The 22,568-nt window shown below is 35.9% G+C and overlaps 1 protein-coding gene across 5 annotated transcripts in view; it reads right to left on the minus strand.

Moving 5' to 3' along the window:
* The window catches only part of SESTD1 (SEC14 and spectrin domain containing 1), a 162,656-nt gene that overhangs the window by 58,205 nt on the left and 81,883 nt on the right, over positions 1–22,568 (minus strand). For 4 of the 5 annotated variants that reach the window (XR_010149676.1, XM_016949355.4, NM_001243105.2 and 1 more), the window contains 3 exons: positions 22,352–22,460; positions 15,731–15,821; positions 11,408–11,521 (listed from right to left, as the gene is read on the minus strand). Coding sequence is in view for 4 of the 5 variants with exons in the window: in XM_016949355.4 (XP_016804844.1) it covers positions 11,408–11,521; positions 15,731–15,821; positions 22,352–22,460 (314 nt within the window). In the remaining variant the exon portion in view is untranslated. Of the gene's footprint in view, positions 1–11,407; positions 11,522–15,730; positions 15,822–22,339; positions 22,461–22,568 lie in introns of all 5 variants that reach the window. The other variant, XM_016949356.3, reaches the window with a different exon arrangement.

A 22,568-nucleotide genomic window follows, 5' to 3' on the forward strand; every position in this document is an offset into this window, starting at 1 on the left:
CTTTAGACTAGCCTATTGTGACTCTCTAAATCACTATTTCCCAGTTATGAAAATCTCATACACTCTCCATATCATTCTACTTTTTTTTTGCAGAACATAATGAAGTAGTATATATAATAAGCGCATTTTAATTTTTTTTAAAAAGGATTTACTTATTAGTATTACAAAATACTAAATTAAAGCAAACTTCATAATAACACACCTTAAACAATTATTTTTTTTTAGAGACAGGGTCTCTCTCTGGCACCCAGGCTGAAGGGCCACTGCACCTTGACTCTTCAGCTCAAGTGATCCTCCCTTCTCAGCCTTCCTAGTAACTAGGAATACAGGTGTGCACCACCATACCTAGCTTTTTTTTTTTTTTTTTTTTAATTTTTTGTAGAGGAGGGTTCTCATTATGTTGCCCAGGCTGGTTCCAAACTCCTGGGCTCAAGTAATCCTGCCATCTCAGCCTCCCAAAGTGCTGGGATTACAGGTGTGGGCCATTGCTCCTGGCCTTAAATAACATATTATACCAAGATAAAAATGTAAGACCAATTTGTATTTTTCCCACCTAACAAATGACATTAAGGATCTTCAGTTAATTTAGAAACAGTTATGTAAAATACAATGATTCATCATAAATCATTTATAAAGTTACCTTTCATGTTGAATTTTAAGATTACACATACATCACATTCAAAATGGTATTATGTTGGGAGGCCAAGGCGAGCGGATCACGAGGTCAAGAGATCCAGACCATCCTGGCCAACATGGTGAAACCCTGTCTCTACTAAAAACGCAAAAATGTGCTGGGTGTGGTGGCACATGCCTGCAGTCCCAGCTACTCAGGAGGCTGAGGCAGGAGAATCGCTTGAACCCGGGAGGTGGAGGTTGCAGGGAGCCGAGATCACACCACTGCATTCCAGCCTGGCAACAGAGTGAGACTCCGTCTCAAAAAAAAAAAAAAAAGGTATTATGCCATCAAAAATAGAGCAGAAAAGCTATTTTCATGACCTGATATTTGAAATTTTAACTTTTATACTTTTAAAAAACCTAGCTGGCTTGTTTTTGTAATTTTCATATTTCTTTTTAAGCAACTATATATGAGAAAAAGTTTGCAGTCCTGGACTGGTAGATAACTCTTTGAATGTGTAAAGTCTTTTATTCTCCAAAAATGAAGAACCAAATTTGATTTCATCACACTGCATACTATGTTTTTTACCATTATTTTTAGAGTACTAAAGACATCTTGATATGCTACATAACAATTTTATGAAACGAGTACAATTTACACATTTAGTAATAATTGTCTTGAGGCAAATTTATAGGATTATCATCCTTATTCTCCTTAAGTTGTCATGTATCAATTATCAGTGACTCTTATGGTTTGTTATTCACCAGTGGTTTACTTGAAATTGTTTAATAGAGAAAGTCACCAAACTGATTATGATTTCCAGCTGAGTGATAAATCTGAGCAACTGACAAATCTCCCAAACTAGTCAACTAATATCTGAAAGTTTTCCAATTAATATATTTTAAGTAAAAAAAAAAAAACACATTTTTTAAAAGATAGTATTAAAATATGATTCCTTCATTAAGGATATAAATCCTCTGGAACAATTTAAAAAATGATGTAGGAAAATGCTAAATAATGTTGCTCTTGGCTTGGAATACAAAGTTTAAAGAGAGACTGATACTTTGATACTAAAATATCAAACTTCAAGAAACAGCTTATATTATCTTGCAGTGATCAATGCAGTATGTCACTGATATCCAAAATCAAGTTTTACAAAATATCCTCCTATTAAAAAATAAAATTCATCTATAAGAAAAACTACCTAAATCTCAGAAACAGGCAGACATTATTACTGAGTGTTCTTTCATGCAGTGGTGGGTTTGTATCTTTGATTGACTCTCTATAGACTGATCAGTAGGTATTAAGCTCTGTAGGAGTAGAAGTTAACTTGTAGATTCTGTTTAGAACAAAGGCAAATAGGCTGGGCATGGTGGCTCACGTCTGTAATCCTAGCACTTTGGGAGGCCGAGGCAGGTGGATCACAAGGTAGGAGTTCGAGATCAGCCTGGCCAACATGGTGAAACCTCGTCTCTAGTAAAAAAAAAAAAAAAAAAAATTAGCTGGGCGTGGTGGTGCATGCCTGTAATCTCAGCTACTCAGGAGGCTGAGGCAGGAGAATCGCTTGAACCTGGGAGGCGGAGGTTGCAGTGAGCCAAGATTGCGCCACTGCACTACAGCCTGGGCAACAGAGCAAGACTCCGTCTCAAAAAAAAAAAAGAAAAAAAAAAAGAATAAAGGCAAATAATTGTTGTCTAACGAGATTGATATATTTCCGTCCAGCGGAATAAGAGACAACCTCAAAGTTTATAACTTATGGATCTATAGAACAATAATTAGTTTTGTATCTAATTTGGTTGGCAATCTTTTCCTATAAAAACCTGGAATTCCTCAAATGCTCTTTGAACCACAGCTTACAAATTACTAGTAACCTCATTTATCAATGAATTGAATAATGTATTTGACTTATGCTCATTTTATATTTGCATTAGAGTCATGATTTCACCTTTAGGAAAACGACACTTTAACATATGCTTTATCAATTTAAGAATGTGGAGTGGATGAAATTCTGACTTTCATCAACTATTTTCAAATAGCCATCTCCATGAACATTCTAATATTTATGCGTACCATTAAATTTATGAAGAAAAACATTACTAGTTGCGTTCAAAGTAGCTATCATTTTACTAAGCAGAAATCTAAATCTCAAATCTATCCTCACATTACCAAAGAAATCTGAAATCTAATAATCAGCATAAAGGGAACAAGAATAAAAAATATATATATATATATATATAAAAGAAGGAAAAAAAAAGATCACTACCCTGCACAAGCATTTCAAACTTTTGCTAAGTCCTTTCAAAGGCAATACAAAACATAAAGTTTTAAAAATAATAAAGCCCTACATAAATATTACTTTTCCCCTTCATTTTATACATGCTAGAGAAGTTAAGACAAGACAAATTAAATGACTAAACCACAATATTGTATTAACTAGCACATATCATAGTTCAACAAGTTTGAAGAGAAAGGTATTTACCATATGGTCTTTAATAAAACATTTGTGCAGGTTTTCTTTAATCTCAAATTTTAACTTGCAGAAAGATTAAAAACTTGTTTCTCCTTTACTCTCATTATTCCTTCTGTAACTATAATACTTATCCTTTCCTAGTAAAACATTCCCCAAAAACCTACCACTGAAACGTTCATTTTGTAGGCACTGAGATGGTTTATTATTATTTCACTATTGCTAAGAATGTGCGTGGAAGATCCAGAATGAAAATCTGCCTTTGTATGTATTTCTGCACTTAGTAAAGATTCATGTGTGTATATATGTTCATACACATACTATTTTGATGTGTATGTCTGCTTGTACCTGTTTGTTGAAGAATATTTTTCTCACTCAAGGAAAATAGGTTTCTATAAAAACTGGAAAGAATCAGAATAAATGGAGCCAGGGGTGTTCTTGAAAGAAGAGCATCATGGAAGTCTTTGGTCCTGGATCCTACAATTATGTATAGTCTCAAAAAAGAACATGATTAGATCCAGTATTAACAGGTAAGAGAATAAAGCAATTTAGAATGGGTGCTGGTTAACATTAAATAAACAACACTTTAATGAGTGACAAAAAAGGAGAGTGGAGATCCCTTTGATAATTAATCTCTCCATTTGAGGACAAGATTAATGCTAGTATGACCTCAATTTTATCTTGTCATTAGACAGAATATAGACACTATCATCAAACCAGCAAAACCTATCATAGTCACCAGGTACAATGCTGCTGAAGGATACGAAGTACTTGAATATAATATCTGAGTTGCTAAAAAGGAAAATGAACAGGTAGGTATCTATGTCAGAGATAGGAAGGATATACAGAGAAATATTAAGGTTAGCAATGAGAGATGAATATTCAATTGCTGATGAAAAACATTGGAGGAGTGAATAGTAAGGAGGTTACCTAGAAGAAAAAATTTAGAAAGTATCATGGGCAAGAAAACAAGAAATCATGTGGAAACAAGGTGTCACCAAAATGACCACTGGGTGTATACTTGATGAGCACTGTGGACAGCTGGTAATAAATCTTTGTTGCAGATAATTTAATTTTAAGGTAAAAAATACATTTATGCTTACAGGATCACCACTACTCTTAACAAAGTTTTTAAAATATTTTTTTAAATATTTACAAACACAGGCTTAATTACAACAGCCTAAATTATCCAAAATAATACCAAGAAAAATAATTTGCAATTAAACGAGCATCTATGTTGGATTTAATTATATAGAGCTCTAAGTCTCATTTAATGGATAGTGTTGAACTGCCCCCTTAAAGCCGGGTTTGCCTGGCAGCGTATTAACCAGCATTTGAAATTACTCTCAACTCATTAGGAAATTGGGCTTTTAATAAGTGCCTAGCGCTTTCTTGAGAAAATATCCTAGCTGAATCTCTTCAATGTCTAAGAAAACATATTGATATAAGAAGTTTTAATGCTTCTGTTTTAAAACAACAATCTATGACACCACATCAAGGTAGACAGAAATTCTGTCTTCTATTTTATCCTCCAAGATGCAGGGTATTTAATCACTATTAATTTCTATAACATAAGACCCAAATACCAGAGCATCTCTGAGCAGATGCCTATTTAGTTTAAGCAGGATGTGACAGGTGCCTCATAAAAGGGATCTTCCGTGGTACCGGGTGTTCACAGCTTTAGTTTCGGCTATTTGCCCCTGGTTCACTTTGCATTGTCTCAGAGCAACATTCCCTGCATGCCCCAGGCCATGAACTGCAGACCTTACTAGCTGGCTGAAGTCTTCACTCACCATGCTCCTGACTCTTGAAGCAACATTCAGACCTCCTGGCTTCAGCTTTTACTTTCTTCCCTCACTATGCTTTTGTCTCTTTTTGTTGGGGCACAGTTTTCCAATCAACTACCAGGGCAACACCCTTCCTAATGTGATCCAGCAGCCTTGGTCATCTTCCCTTACATTACTGGCACACATCCTTCCACAAAGTCTACGTAATAGTCAAGTCTACCAATGACAAAAGTTGAAGAGAAAAGTGGGAAAAAATTCTGGCTCCTACTTAGGATGTAGAAAGTTGGAAAGAGCATGGCTCCAACTCTTACATAACAATGACCAAAAAAAATGCAAGTTAATCTGAAAAACCACAACTTTTCTGAAGCCACTGGAGAGCTAAATTCACAAGGAAACCAATTAACCTGGAATCTAAGGAAAGATCTGCATCTTCAAGAAGATGGAACTGGAGTACTTGCTTACCTGGGAAAAATGCCAGACCTGATGCCAGCCAGGCAGGAATTTAGGTTAAAATTTTTAATGAATCACTAAGGCCAAATGTGGGCTAGTGTGAAAGTACAGAACCCATGGGAAGTATAGACACAAGAATTCATACTCACTTGGAGGCTGAATCTCTAGAGGAAAGATCTCTGCAGGAGTCATGAGAAAGACTGGAAATAAGAGGAATAAGAGATTTGAAAAAGCCTCTCTTGGAGCACAAGCCTGGGTGAGGGGAAGAGCAGCCACTAATGGAAAGGCATGAAGCACAGCCCAAAATCTTCAATGCTATCTCTCCTATGAAAAAAAAAATCTTAGAGTGCTGCGGAAAGGACTGAAAATCCTGCTGACCTTAGAGGACAACTGAAGTCCCACCACAGGTGGAGGAAGGGAAAAGAAAAGACTATCACAGGGGAGGGAGTAGACCCAGGAATATATTATAAACCCGAACTATCATAGGTTCCCAAAACTGGGGGAGGGGCAACATTACCCACTAGGCTGAGGGACACAGAGCCTGCCTAAGATTGAGGCTGAATAAGAACAACAGAGAATGCCTCTCTAACAAATACTGAATAACAAGTAACAGCAGCCTATTGCTGAGGGTCAACTGTATACAGAAAGACTTTCTCTGAGGCGCAGGTACAAAGGAAAGACCTAGAGCAGAGGGTAGAACAAATAATGAAAAAGCAAAATTCTCTGGCAAACCAGCCCCCATCTTCAACACAAAGTAACTCTAGAGAAATGAGAAGCCTGTGGTGCACTGAGGAAAATAATAGCAACAACAAAATCCAAAGCCAACTCAATTCCTGGTTAGAACTCAACCCTTCTCTTATGCTATCAAAAGCCTAGGAAAAGGGCAAGATGAGCCCATGTGCAGGCACAAATACTACCTACACCTCAGTCTTTACTGTCCTAAACAAGATGTCTAACATTCAATAAAAAATAACAAGGCACACACAAAAAAGGAAGGAAAATGACCCACTGTCAAGAAACAAAGCAAACAACATAAGTGGAGTAAGACAGATGCAGATATAAGGACTATCAGATAGGAAATTCAAGATACTGATGCTATAGAGAATGAAAAATAACATGCAAGGACAGACGAGGAATTTCAGCAAAGAGATAGAAACTCTAAAGAAAAGTCAAATAGAAATGCTACAAATCAAAAGCATGGTAATTTTCAATGGTCTCATCAACAAACTTAACACAACCAAGGAAACAAAGAGTGAACTTGAAAATGGATCAAGAGAAAATACCTAAACTGAAACACTAAGAGAAAGACACAGGGACAAAAATAAAACAGGAGACCAAAGAAAATGGTGAGAAAATTTCAAATATTTTATCATACATCCAAATGGAGTTCCAGAGGAAACAGAAAAAGAGCAGATAAAATATTTGAAAAGAGAATGTATAAGCATTTTCCAAAATTGATGACAGACATCAAACCAGGTATCTAAGAAGTACAGAGAACACTAAGTGGAATAAATACCAAATAGAACACACAGAGATACAGCAAAATAAAACTGCTAAAAACCAAAATCAAAATGAAAAATCTTGAAAGTGGCTGAAGGGGAAAAAAAGGCAAATAACATACACAGAGGACCAAAGATATAAATAACAGCGGCCTTCTTGTCAGTGACCATTACAATGAGAAGGCAAAGGCAATGAGACAGCACTTTTAATTTTATTTAATTTTTACTTTTTTTTCTTTTTTGAGGCAGGGTCTCACTCTGTTGCCCAGGCTGGAGTGCAGTGGCATGATCTCGGCTCACTGCAACCTGGGCCTCCTGGGTTCAAGCAATTCTCCTGTCTCAGCCTCCCGAGTAGCTGGGACTACAGGCACATGCCACCACGCCCGGCTAATTTATGTATTTTTAGTAGACACGGGGTTTCACCATATTGGTCAGACCAGTCTCAAACTCCTGACCCTCAGGTGATCCACTGCCTTGGCCTCCCAAAGTGCTGGGATTTCAAGAGCCACCGCACCCGGTGAGAAAGCACTTCTAAATACAGTTGACCCTTGAACAACTCAGGACTGAATTGCACAGGTCCACTTATAAGGGAGTTTTCTTCTGCCTCTGCTACCCCTGAGACAGTAAGACCAACCCCTCCACTTCCTCTTCCTCCTCAGCCTCAAGACAATGAGAATGGAGACCTTTATGATGATCCACTTCTACTTAATAAACAGTAAATATATTTTCTCTTCCTTATTATTTTCTTAACATTTTTTCTCTAGCTTATTTTATTGTAAGAATACAATGTATAATACATATACAAAATTTGTGTTAATTGACTGCTTATGTTATTAGTAAGGCTTTTGGTCAATAGTAGGCTATTAGCATTTAAGTTCTTAGAAAGTCAAAAGTAAGTTAGACACAAATTTTCAACTGCACAGGAGGTTGCTGGCCCTAACCCCCGCATTGTTCACAGGTCAACGGCATGATTAAAGTGCTGAAAGACAAAAAAAAAAAAAACTTGAAAATAATTTTCAAAACTAAAATAGACATACAGATTTTCTTTAGGCAAACAAAAAATGAGACAATTCAATCAATGCCAACACACCTGCACTGCAAGATACATTAAAAGAAGTACTTTAGGCAGAAGGAATGTAACACCAGACAAAAAGATGAATCTCCAAAAAGAAACAAAGAATGCCAGAAATGGCATAAATGAAAGTAAATATGAAATTAATTTAAAATTTTTAATTGCTGTAAAAGAAAACAGATTATCTGTAGCAAAAAAATGCAGCAATGTAGTGTTTGTTTATAGCACAGTAAAAGTGAAATGCATAACAATAATGGGATGGAAGTATTGGAGATATACTGTTTTAAGGTCCTTCTATTTCATGTGAAGTGGTATAATTGAAGGTTAAACTCTGATTATTAAAGATGTATACAGTAAACAGTAAGGTAACCATTAAAATAATTAAGAGACATAAATTACAAGCCAATAACGGAGTGAGGTGTAATTATAAAAAATACTTAGTCCAAAGGCAAAAAAGAACAAAAAGCCCCATAAAATCTAGCAAGATGGTAGATTTTATAAACTATATCGATAATTGCATTAAATATAAATAGTCTTACCCATGAAAAGACAGAGATTGTTAAACTGGATATGAAAGCAAGATCCAACTATATGGTGTCTACAAAAAATTCATTTTAAATATAAAGAAGTTAAAAGTAAAAGAATGGAAAAGATACAACACACTAACACTAATCAACAGAATGCTGGAGTAGTTATATTAATATCAGACAATGTACATTTCAGAGCCAGATATAGCATCAGGAATAAAAACATTCAAAAATGATAAATTGGGCCCTACTCACCAAGAAGACATAGCTATCCTAAATCTTTATGCAATAAACAATAGAGCTTCAAAACACATGAAACAAAAACTGGCAGAAATAAAATAGAAATAGTTCCACATATAACAGTTGGAGGTTGCAATATTCCTCTTTCAATTATTAAAAAAACAGGCAGACACAACATTACCATGGATAGAGAAGACCTGAAAAACATTAAGAATCCTCTTGACAGTTACAGAATACTCCATCCAACAACAGAATACTTATTCTGGGAATCACCAAGATAGAACACATAGTGTGTCACAAACCAAACCTTAAACTTAAAGTGACTGAAGTCAGCCGGGTGCGGTGCCTCATGCCTGTAATCCCAGCACTTTGGGAGGCTGAGGTGGGCAGATCACCTGAGGTTTGAGACCAGCATGACTAACGTAGAGAAACCCCGTCTCTACTAAAAATGCAAAATTAGCTGGGTGTGGTGGTGCATGCCTGTAATCTCAGCTACGTGGGAGGCTGAGGCAGGAGAATCTCTTGAACCTGGGAGGCGGAGGTTGCAGTGAGCCAAGGTTGCACCACTGCACTCCAGCCTGGGTAACAAAAGCGAAACTCCATCTCAAAAGAAAAAAAACCTGAAGTCATAAAATACATATTCTTGACCATAGCTCACAAACATTAACTCAAAATAGATCACAGATCTAAATTTGATGACTAAAAACTATACAACTTTTAGAAGAAAATATCAAGGACAATCTTTGTGACCTTGAGTAAGGCAAAGATTTCTCAGATTATGACAACAAAAGTCTGATTCATAAAAGAAAACTGTTTCTCCACCTGTGAAATCAGAAGGCAAAAAAAAAAAAAAACTGAAAAAGAGGACTTCATCATAGTTAAAAAAATTTCTTGAAAACTGTTAAGAGAATGACAAGGCAAACAATAGACTAGGAGGTAATATTTGTAAATTATGTGTCTCATAAATGACTTCTATACAAAATACATAAAAAACTCTCAAAATCCAGTAACAAAAAAGACCTTATTTATTTTTTTTTAAAAATAGGTAAAAGATTTAAACTGATACCATCTGTGATACTGTGATATAAGAAATATGCATTTGCTCTTTGTCCCCGGTTCCTGGCACAGAACTCCTGAAACCCTTGTAATTCCTAGGTGACAGGAGCATCCTTTATTACAGTATTTGGTCTCAGTCCCCAGTTATCAACACAAGAGTTACAAGATCCTTGGCATTTCTGGAGTGATAAGTGTTTTTTTGGATGTTAGTAAGATGAGTGGTGGCTGTGGGCCTCTAAACAGATTCAAGATGAAGGCTTGTCACCAAAAAGACCAAGGCATAATTAGAGAGTTGAAACTTTCATGGCCACTCCTCTCCCTCCAGGGAAGGGAGAGAGGCTGGAGACTGAGTTAGTTAATCACTAATGGCCAATGATTTGGAGAGTTTCTGGGTTGATAAACATGTACATAGGCCATGAGGGTGGTGCACCCCAACTCCCTAGGGTTAGAAGCTCCTGCGCTCTGGATCATTCTAGACCTTGCACTTTGTGTATCACTTCATCTGGGTTGTTCATCTGTATTCTTTATATAAAGCCAGTAAATGTTAGTAAAGTGATTCCCTGAATTCTATGAATCAATATACCAAATTACTAAACCTGAGAAGGGGCTTGTGAGTACAGAAACAGTTTTCCTACCACCAGTCAGGGGCTAGAAATGGAGAAGTTAACTATAGGAGCATATAGGGGAATTCTGGGGGTGAGGAGACACTTCCTGATTTCTTGATTGTGGTTTTATATGTTTTGTCAGAACTCTCAGAACTACACACTAAAATGAATTAATTTCACTGCATGTAAATTATAGCTTAATTTTTTTAAGTAAAGAATAAAACCATGTATTTTTAAGAAATTTCAAGCCATCTCCTTTAAGAATAAACTAAGTTTTCTCAAATCTTTCTATCCAATATACATTAACAACCTTTTCTCCATACCAAAAATACACTGATATTGACCTCGGTAAAAATAAAAATGAGTGTATAGCATGGCAAGTTCCAAAATGAATCTTTATTATCTGACTGTAAGCATTCCAAGGGCCTATATTATACTAGGTTGGAGTTAGTCTTTGTATTCTTCAAAGTTTCCACACTTTATTTAGACAATGTAAAGTCTGTTATTTATCAACTCTCCTACTGGGAAGTTGAGAATTAACAGGTGTGGAAGAAAGAATATGACAAACTGCTTAGATTTACATTCCATCGTAGTGTTTTCTAACCTACAATAAGATGCACTATCACACAAGGAAAGTGAAAGAGAGAAATAAAAAGTCAGTAGGAAAGAATGGATAACTGTGTTCATGTATTAAAACTGGCCAGATACTAAAAAATAATTATGACATGTCACAAAAAATAGACTATAATTTCAACTCCAAAATGTCCAGGATTTCCTAGTATTTGTTAAATTTCCTCTCCATAATGCAATAAAAAATTTAAATACAAAGGTTCTACTTATTCAAAGAAGTTAACAAAGAATGATACAATTGAAAATGGAAAACAAGAAAGCTTTCATGATCTTTAACAAAATATCATACTTCATTCAGCAAGTATCCAAATGCTGACCATATACTAATTATTACTTAGGCACTAATTAAGCATTCCTTAAGCACTGCTTAGTAACCAATGCTGAACCGTCAAAAATAATTTCAGTAAAATACTATTTTTAAAGATATAACGGACTTTAAAAAAAGAGATTACATTTACCTCAAAGCCAAGTCTATCCTTCTCCTTCCAAAAACAAAAATGCGTTACTTTCTTATCCCAGAATTCATCTGGCTTTACCACACAAACAAGGGACACCTCAGCTGGAACAACATTCTATAAAATACAGAAAAATAATTACAAATTACACATGTAAAATGAATAATTTACTAAATTTATAAATTACCAGACAGTCAAGATTATGCTACATAAGAGACTTTTGGAGAAGAATTAAAATAATAAAGAAGAAATTCTCTAGACTTCAAAACATACATGACAATAAAGAAGAACTTGAAAGACAAGGTGATTCAGAAAATACTTCAAATAAAAAATGCAGCATAAATTGTACATGTGAATTACTTTTTGTTTTATTGAATCTGTACTAGGAATATGTTTAGCTTAAACTGTAAGAGTTAATTTTTAGTTGGGAAATTATTAAATTTAATTTTTCTACAGTATGAAAAATTTTTTCTAACACAATCATCTTGGAGAACTTCTTCAAAAGACGTAAAATCGATTTTCTCACTAAAATAAGTTTTTTATCAGTCATTATACAATGAGACCAAGATTTTACATGATTATTAACTTGAAGAAGAGGACAAAAAGCTAATCTTTGACGAATACAATTTCACATTTACTTGATATGGTTACTTATACTACCTAATGAACTGAAATGAACATTTATTGAATTAATAAATATTTCACATATATTTTATCAAGTCCTATAGAGTCTAACTTTAAAATGCATCTTAAATCCAACAAGTTCTACCGCCTGCATTGTTAACAACGCCAAACTATCCAGCTTTCTGAAATATCATCATTACAAGGCTCCTTGCTTGACTTTCTCTTGCACTCTGAATGAAATTCAAATCTCTTACCAAGACCTACAAGGCCCTTCAAGCTCAGGCCCCTGTTGGCCTCTCAGATCTCATCTTACACCTTCCCCTCCTAGCTCACTCCTCCACAACAGCTCGCTGCTCCTGCAATATGAAAAGTCTGTTCCACTTCAGGTCTTTGTCCGTGCTATTTCCTCTATCTGGAATGTCCTTTGCCTTATACCTAGGAGTGCTCCCTCAGTTTATTTAAGATTCTATTCAAATATTCCCTCTTCAGAGAGGCCTTCCCTGTCTACCCTACCTAAAGTGGCATCATCTGACTCAGTCTCTTTCACTGCTGTATTTTTCTTCATAGCATTTATCACCATGGGCTGTTATGTTTGCTTAACTGCTTATTGTCTAACTCTTCAAGTAGAATATAAAATAATAAAGATAATAAAACCTTCCCAATGGCAGGTACCTTATCTATCCTGTCACCCCTATATTTCCAGTGTTTATGACAAATGTCTCACATATATAATAGAACACATGCTATAAATATTTGTTAAATAAATGAATCCTCATTACTAAGTAGATCTCATTCTCTTAATTTTACAGGAGAGTAATTTGAGCTTCAGAGAAACAAAGTCACTTGTCTAAGATAACAGAGTTAAAAAGTCATTGAGCTGAATAGAAACCACCTCTGTCTGACTCTAAAGTTCTACTACACTACTTCATATGCTCTGAACCTGGGGTCAATACATTCTTTCCGAAAGGTCCAGATAATAAGTTATTCTAAGCTTTGCAGGCCATAATGTCTCTATTGCTACCACTCGGTTCTGTCAGGATAGTATGAAAGCAGCCACACACAATATATAAATGAATGGGAATGGCTGAACTCCAATAAAACTTTATAAATTCAAGGGCCCAACCTCTGTTCTAGACCATAAATTGCAGCACTGAATAATTATAATAATAATTACTATTATTACTATTCAGGGAAAAATGGAAAACCTTTGGAGGTAAACATGCACACATCATAAATCTAGCATCCTCTGCAACAACTGGATTGTGACTAAGGTAAGTAAAATAAATTCAATGATATCAAAACTTTTACCAGAGGGGCTGGAAAATTTAAGATAAAATTGAGCTTTATTCATATATTGCCTTGTGGAAGATTATTATTTCAAAATCATTGAATATGAAAGCTGTGAGAAAGAAGAGAAACCACACCCCTCATTTTAGAGAATACCAGTTATAGGCACTGTGGGGTCCCAAACAGCTGGTCCCAGTACCTTCGGAGATGAAAGCAATGAATGACTTCATATGTAGAAACTGTTTGACTAGAAGTAAAAAGGCCACTGCAACTTCTGAAAATGTTAACTATTAATAAATCCAAAAGTTGTTAAAATACCTATCAGAAAAGAAATCGCAAGAGGGGATTAAATCATCCATTGATTGTTCTTCAAAACTGCCACTGATCAAAGTCCAGTTCAAACAGCAAGTCCCAAACAGCTCATCTGTGACACAGTTGAAATGACAGGATGAAAGGAAGAACACAAGGTCATAATTAATGGATTTCTTCCTAATAGTTATTTTAACAACTTTCACAGAGAAGAGTTAATTCTCAAGGTTTGAAATATAAAAGTGCTGGAAGCACTTTTTTTTCAAAGAAAAAGTTATTTTAGGACACCAATTTGTGCTCCCTTAAACTGATCCTGCGGAGGCTATGTCCTTTCTAACCCAAAGAGTGATTCTAGCCTGTAATCTCAGCGATTTGGGAGGCTGAAGCAGAAGGATCACCTGAGCTCAGGAGTTTGAGACCAGCTGGAGCAATACAGTCTCTACAAAATAAAAAAAGTAGCCAGGTGTGGTGGCGCTCGCCTCCAGTCCCAACTACTCAGGTGGCTGAGGCAGGAGGATTGCCTGAGCCCAGGAGCTGGAGGCTTCAGTAAGCCATGAAACTTCACTCCAGGCTGAGTGACAAAGTGAGTTCCTGATTTAAAAAAAAAAAAAAAAAAAAAGGTGGGATGGGGGGATTCTCATGATGAAAAGTTTAAGCCAAACATTTAAGAAGAATGAGGCAATGGGTAGAAAATTTAGAGACCACCTCAGCAGATACATGCCACTGGTAAATACACATTTTAAAATGGATAAAGTCAAGGCCTGGGGCTTACTTAGACTATACTAAGTTCCAATTTTAAGTTATTTAAAATCCTTGAGCCTCGTTGACCTCTGTAAGGTTGTGAGGCCAAAATTAAATGAGATAAATTTATATAGCAAGCTTAGCACAGTACCAAAAACATAATAAGCACTAAAACTAGAACTAAAACCTAAAATTACCACTTTGTTCCTATCCCTTGAATCCCTTTCTCCCAATTAACCTAAATAAATGATAAAACGTTAAAAGCCATTCTCCTTAGTTATCATTTAAATTTTAAAATTATATGCCTTTCCACAGAACCTTAAAGTAGCTACCTTATTTGTTGAATTCATTTAAAATTCTTGATCTTTCTTTCAATATCACTGATATCCACTTAAGTGAATTCTTATGATTCCATGTTACTACCAACTTATGTTTCCCCTAGACTGGCCTGCCATCAACTACTCTCATTGTATTTGCTTCATTATGAGCTATATGTAAGTCAGAGTACCTGTGAGGAAGGCCCTCTTGACTTTCATTTAAATTGGATAATTAAAATTTTACCTCTCTAGAAGCCCTTCTACAGAAGGCCAAGTGCATGAGAGCAATCTGCCCTCCGCATCACTCAAATGTTTTCCTTTTCCTTTTCAAATCATATCTTCAATACCCTTAAAATAAATCAACAAATGTCTACTGGGTGCCTACTACATGCCAGGGGATCACATAAACATTCTGTGTGGAACATGAGGAAACATAAAACACAAGACTGGCATCAGATCTCAAAAAGTTTGTAATCGTAGATGTTTATTAAATGTTAATTTGTGAGGGGCTGAAATTCCTGAGGACACAGCTGTTAAGTTTCTTCTGGGCTACAAATAAATAAGATCATCGTGAATCCTGATGCTTTATGTAGGAAATAGGGGACCAGAAGAGAAAGACATGCCAAAATCACCTGAGAAGTTTCTTCGAACTACACTTAACCAAGCCTACCACCCACCTATAGTTTCAGAATGGGGTGCAAGAGGGAGAATGATACAGACACCAGAGCATGCAAAGCTCCCAGGTGAGTCTCATCATTTCAGTGCTCACACATTTAAAATCACTGGCCTCCTTTCTTAAATTACTTAAACATGACATATTATTTTCATTTACAAACCTATTAGAATAGAGGTGAGATATACTTAACTGCTTAAATTCAAACCTAAGGAGTTGAATTTGAACAATCCAATAGTGATAAGTGCATTTTCACAACTCAGTCACTGCTAGGAAGCCAGGCACAGTCCAATAAATTAAATGCATTTGCCATTTTCACCAGGATCTGTTGCTGTAAAATAAAAACCATTTCCTGATAGACAAAACCTAAATTACCTGTAGCATTACGACTACTGTTTTCACCACATTCCACTGTGATTTTCTGCCATCCACAATCACTGTAAATCCTCTAGCCTTACACTTCTCACTGAAACAAAATAAAATTACAAAGCATTAAAACAAGCTCCAGATTTCGTTCTTCATAATTCTAAATAAAGAAGGTTTAAAACTTAATCGCATATGGAGTAGAATTAATCTCACTTGGTTTAGTTTACATTGTCAATAAATAAAATTCTTGAGAGTATCCTTTCATTTTCTCAAGCAATTTATTTTTCTCATTTTAGGAAATGTTCACAACTTACAAACTAATGTGGCAAGAAAATTATTCTAAAAGCATAAAAGTCAATGTCTTAAAAAGTAAAGACATCAAAGCAACATTCAAACAGTCCTACTAGTCTCTCAATTTCTTCGTCTGTAAAATGGGATCACAGTGAAGTAAGTTACTAATTGCCAAATGTGTTATATATTTCTTGTCTCACCTTCCTGCCAGAAGTATAAGATTTGTGAAGTGATAGTTCAAAACAGATAGAAAATAAAGTAAGTTATTAATAAACCACAATAATGGGCTTCTTAGCGTTCCTTTGGAGAAATTTAATGAGATGAGGTAGAACTTGCTGATTCAAAAGCTTGGACAGACCATGTCTAACCCACTTATGCTCTCACTTTTGCATTCTCAGTCACAGGACCAGCAAAATACTATCTTCAGTGTTGGATTCCTGTATTACATTGAGTGATTTAAGTATTAACTAAACACTTCCCAGAAGTCTAACCTAGTAAAACGCAACAACTTCTGGAGGGAAAAACTCCATTCTAAAGGCCAAAACTACATACCTATCATTATCATTGTTATTATTATTGTGTTTACTTATCAACTTAATGTAAGGATCTCAATTGCTCTCCTTCCAATACAGTAAATGGAACTACAGCTTTGCTTATCAGAGCAAGATTTTGGTAGTGAAACCTGTCCCCATCCAAACTGTTCCCAGTTACATACATTACAGGGAAAAATAAACAGACCTTTTCCTGGGATTTAAATCCACCAACAGTTCAGGGGACTTTACTAGTCCTCCTCTTCTCCCTCCAAGCATGCACACTAGTTCCAAGAAGACTCTTGGAGAAGTCATGCCCTGTTCTACCAAGAAACAGTAAGACCACAAGAAATGAGGATGATATTGCTAAAAGTTTAGAGTGGGAGGGAACAGCCAAGGACTGAAGCTGAGCTTCCAAAGTAAACAAAAGAGTATTCAAGAGGTAAGGCAAACTGATGCATATGTTCACACAAAAACCTGCATGTAAATATTCATAGCAGAATAATTCATAATAGCTGAAGAGTAGAAACAATCCAAATGTCCACCAACTAATGAAGAGGAAAACAAAACACAGTATAACCAAACAATGAGACATTATTCAGCCATAAAAAAAGAATGAAGTACTGACAGTTGCTAAAACATGGCTAAACCTTGAAAACATTATGCTAAGTAAAGCACGCCAGACACAAAAGGACACACATTGAATGATTCCATTTATATGAAATGTCCAGAATAGGCAAATCTAGAGACAGAAAGCAGATTAGTGGTTGACAAGGGTTAGGAGGGAAGAATGGAGAGTGAGTGCCAATGGGAACAAAGTTTATTTTGGGCTGATAAAAATGTTCTGAAATTAGATAGCATAATGGATGCACAACCTGTGAATATACTAAAAATCACCGAATTGTCTACTTTAAAAAGATGATTTTTGTGACATGTGAATTATATCTCAATAAAACAAAAGTACTCTATTTTTGGATGTGCATCACAAGATAAAGGATCCACTAAATATTCCTTGGGAAAAACTAAAGGTAAGGCCAATACAGTGATCACTTGTGGGTTAGCAAAAGAAAATAAAAGACTTGCAGAAGGGGCTAGGCGTGGTGCCTCATGTCTCTAATCCCAGCACTTTGGGAGACTAGAGCAAGAGGATGGCTTGAGCCAAGGAGTTTGAGGCCAGCACGGGAGACCAGCAAGACTCCATCTCTATTTTAAAAAAAATAAAAGACTTGGGGAGAGAAGCAAACCTGACACACAATGACTATCTGTGGGCTCAAGTAATGAGGGGACTCCTGGAGTTCTCCACCAACAAAACATCTAAGAAGACCACCGTGACATAGGAGAGGATACAAGCCCAAGAGTGATCAGCTAGGCAGGGTAGCTGGCTGTTGAGCGGTCTGGAGTAGTGGCAACAATGCAGGGATTCTACCAATGCCTTTTTTAGGAAGGAGAGCTAAGACACAGCAGTCCAGGAGAGGGCCTTCCCACCAACAGAAATGTGCCATGTGCCATTCTCATAATGTGATACTTTCTCAACATTGGCATCTGTATCCCTGAGATGCAGGTTATACAACCGTTTTGTTAAATACATTTTATACAAGCAATACATTTATATTTCAAAGCACACTATAAATTAATCTGTACATTAAGACTAAGAAAGTAATGAAGCTTGCAAATACCATCTGTAGTGATCTTAAAGGAATAAAATACTCTAAATTTATCTTTCAGAGTACTTAGAAACACGCTTAACTCTGTCACATTCTCACATTTTACTAAGATGGATAATGAAAATACACAGAATCCAAAGATAACTATTTCAAAATTGCCAGACCAAGTGGTCTTTCAGGTACTTGAAAGGAAATAGTTTTGTTTTTTGCTTCATCCCTGTAAGTGGAATGATGGCTTAAACTGCTTTTAACAACATATTTAATTTAGAAGCATGTTATACCCTTTATAAAGGGCCTGTTGTAGGACCTGAAGTGTCATTAATAACAAATTCCTATAGCCACTGTTAGCATGTTTATAACTATACTTTAAGAACAGTAATAGAAAAAAAAATCTAAGACCCAGCCTCCTAGTTCCTAGTCCAGTTGAGCCTTTTAAGGGTGACATAGCTGAGTTAAAACAGCTATGTAAAGGTGAAACTGTCTAAACAGTCCACTCACTTTTGACACAGAAGACAATGTTAGAGGATTTCCTGGGGCCAACATCCTGCAGATCTTCACTCATTTCTTTGATTACAACTAAAGGCTCCTTCTCTTCCACTCATACAGCTCTGCTGGTACTTACATAATGGCACTAATTTCACTTATGCTTTTATTATAATTACTTGTTTACAATTCATCTTCATTAGATAATATGCTTCCAGAAAGCAAGAATGTTATCTTACAAATGTCCTGGCAGCTTCTAGCACCATGTTTTAAATATGGAGTGCCTTTAATAATGTTAGATGACACACATCACATCACTCCTCAGACACGACAATAGCTTTCCATCTCATTCAGAATGGAAGCCATTGCCTACATGGTCTTCCATGACCTGACTCCTGACTCTCTTCTGATCCCCCTCCCAGCACTGTGCTCCTCTCTCAAACTGTTCCAGCCACACTAGCCTCCTTGATGTTCCCAGAACATGTTAAACCTGCTCCTGCCTCAGGGCCTTCGCACTTCCTGCTCACTCTGTCTTCAATGCTCGTGGATCAGATTCTGTAGGGTCTGCCTCTCCTTTCAATCATCTCTGGTAAAATATCTTCTTATTTTGTAAAGTATCACCACTCTATCACTCTGACTCTTTTCATGCTTTGTTTTCATAGCACTCATGAATATCCAAAATACTGTACACTTAGTATCTGAAACACAAAACAAACTTAGGGCCAACCTGTGTAGAAAAGAGTCAAGAAATGCTTCCATTCTCAACTGCGCTAGGATACCCACTTAAAATAGCTATATATCACACTTTGTCCCTGTGTTCATTAAAAATAAGCACAAAGTATAAGAAATTGAGTAATTTTTTTATTTTTGCAAGAATTTTGAAAAGCTATTATTATATTCAAAACGTTAAGATAGTCATTGCATGAAAAAAACAATTTTGGACATCTCCTATTAGGAAGAGGCTACCTTAGCTAGCTACACTGCTGGAGATGTTGGCAGATGTTCACAGCTGGAAGTAGTTAAACATTAACAGCTGGAAGCTGGGAGACAAAAGCAGGTCACAAAAGAATGTAGATATACCAGAAATGAAAAAACCTTTCTAGACACATGCTGGGCCTGATCTGCTAGGGTAAACTTAAAAACATTCCTAGGACAAAAAGAGGGGTGAAACATGGGAGATAACGTGATAAAAACAAAGTACACTATTAGTTTTAGATTTTCTAAGTGGTGGACATATGGGTGTCACCGTATAATTCCTTCAACTTTCCTGCATATATGAACATTTTAATAAAATGTTGGGGGGTTACGTTTTAAAAGCACTCCTGAGTGGTGGAAATTCTGAATGAAAAACATTGGTTTTAAGATCACACATCTAGTTAACTGCTCTCTAGCATCGCAATGGAGAGATCAAAAACACCTTAGCTCTCTAAGGAAATGGCAAGTACGGATAAAAAGCTGACAGCCATGTTTGTTAATCCCAAAATTATGGGAGGCTGATCCAAGAAAGCAGACGGATAGAGTTTTCATGAATATTTGAGAAGGCCAAACTTTAGCAAAACAATCATAAGAAATAAAGTATCCAGGTATCTATTTTGCCTTGCTAGAATGAGTTCTTTCATCTTGCTTCAACTTACACCTTCTCTGCTAGTTGGCAGGTACGTGTAGATATGCAGAAACTGATTCATCATTTACACTGGAGGAACATCATATGCACATTTACATGAGAAAGAGAAAGAAAAAATTTAAATAGTATAGGCTATTTTGCCTTCCACTGGACTTCCTGCTTATCCACGCCAGAGTGAACATGAGCCCAGAGATGTGAATGAATCTGCTGGTCCTTTAGCCTCCCTCAGTTACCCAGTGCCTCGGACAGGGTGAGCATCCTGTTGAACTGAATGTGATTCCAGTATACACAAACATGCATTTTCTTAAAACAAACCTAATCACAAGCCAACTATGTCTTCTGGAATTCAGTGTGAATAACTTGCTCCAATGCTGAAGGAAAACCTAACATGTTCATGGAAAGATAATACAGTCTCTGATCCACCCTCAGGCATTTTTCAAGAGTAACTTTGACAATTAGGAGTTTTTGCTTTTCATTTGAACCTCAGAATTGGACTTCACATGAGATGCAACTACACTGAATTCTACTCATCTGAAGTACAAAAAGGCTCTAAATTGGTGTCAGGAATCGTGGACTCTCATCCCAGCTGTGCGACTCACTAGGTGTGAGATCTTGGGCAAGTAACCATAACCTCAGAGTTTCAATTTCCTCAACTACAAAATAAGGCACTTGGCTCAGATGGCACTTGACATATTTAACCTTCTATGAATCCATCTATGAATTTTTTTTCATAATTTGTAAGCTATAAGTCTGGCTAACCATGGTTACCTAAAAAGCAGTTTGTTATCTAATGATGAACAAGTTAGCAATCCACAGCTTGGGGGATTAGCAAGATTACTGCTAATGCAATTAGCTAATGCTAATACTAATGCACTGACTACAGGTTCTCATCATTTTCACCCCCAGAAACTGAAAAAATTGAAAATTTTCACATGAAGACCAATGTTTCCACAATATTAAAAAAAAAAAAACAGCAACAGAATCATTAAATTATAGAACACTATTGGATGCAGGTGCGATTAAAATCAGTTGTTTTAACCCCATACTCTGCAAGGTGGTTTAAATGGAAAAAAGCTATTGTGTCAATAAAATACAAATACAGGAAAAACATACAAAGAATTGTTTACTCTGATGAAAATGTTTAAAATTCACTAGCTAGAACTTAAGAGCAGTATATGAGATAGTCGTGTTCCTTTTTCTACCTCTACATTGTACACACACAAACACACACACACACAGAAACCTGCCCTCATTTACATGCTTAATTGTAGTGGTTTACAAATCTGGTTGCACATTAGAAATACACAGGAAGCTTAAAAGACTTTTTAAAAATTCTGATAAGCAGGCTTCCCAAGAACAATTGGATCAGAATCTCTGGAAGTGAACCCCCCATCATTAGAATTTTGAAAAAAATCTCCAGATGACTAATACGCAGTCACAGTTGTGCCTCAGTCCCAATTATGGGAGAAGCAGATGGGGAGGAAGCTTTATTTTTTTTGTTGAAGTCATGGGTAGACTAGGACAAATAAAGAGGGTTAAGTTGGGTCTTCACTGAAGAAATGTGAAAATTAAAGTTAAAGGCTCTTTAGATTAAAATATAAACAAACATTTTTGACATTTTTTAAAATAAAAATATTTGTAAACTCCTAATAGCCTTCACTCACTTAATACATTAAAACCTGCAGACGTATTTATATCAATATGGTGAAACAGCTTACCTAAATAAAAGATGTTTTCTACTGATTAAATTCTCCAATTTTCCTAAAGTTATATGATATAGATGCTTAGTTACTGGGTTCCTTAAAAGTCGACAATACATACATTTTGGAAATCTGTATATCCTTAAATTCATCAAGAGCATAAAATAAGCATTTTATCTGCAATGATGTTATAAGTCATTGATTTTAGTATCTATAATTATAATTTCACTGCGAATAAAAGCAGATAAGATAGCAAAGTATAATTCAACAATAGAAAGAATCATTAGTAACTGAATGAAAACATACTGAGATTTAAGAAAAGACACCTTTAGAGTCACCTTGGAATGCTGAGTAGGTAGTCTAAGGTGACACTCAGCTCATCCATATTTGTCTGTTCAAGGCATAATGGAATTGTCAAAATGAGGCCACTCCGTCTGTCCTTTCCTCCTATTAAAAAAGAGATTTAAATTTAACATGTAATACATATTAAGGCATAATCTGAATAATATACATTTGAATCCAATCTTACTAAAATAATGATAAGTTTAAGATATA

The sequence above is a fragment of the Pan troglodytes genome, chromosome 13 (assembly GCF_028858775.2).
Source record: "Pan troglodytes isolate AG18354 chromosome 13, NHGRI_mPanTro3-v2.0_pri, whole genome shotgun sequence".
Taxonomy (NCBI): domain Eukaryota; kingdom Metazoa; phylum Chordata; class Mammalia; order Primates; family Hominidae; genus Pan; species Pan troglodytes.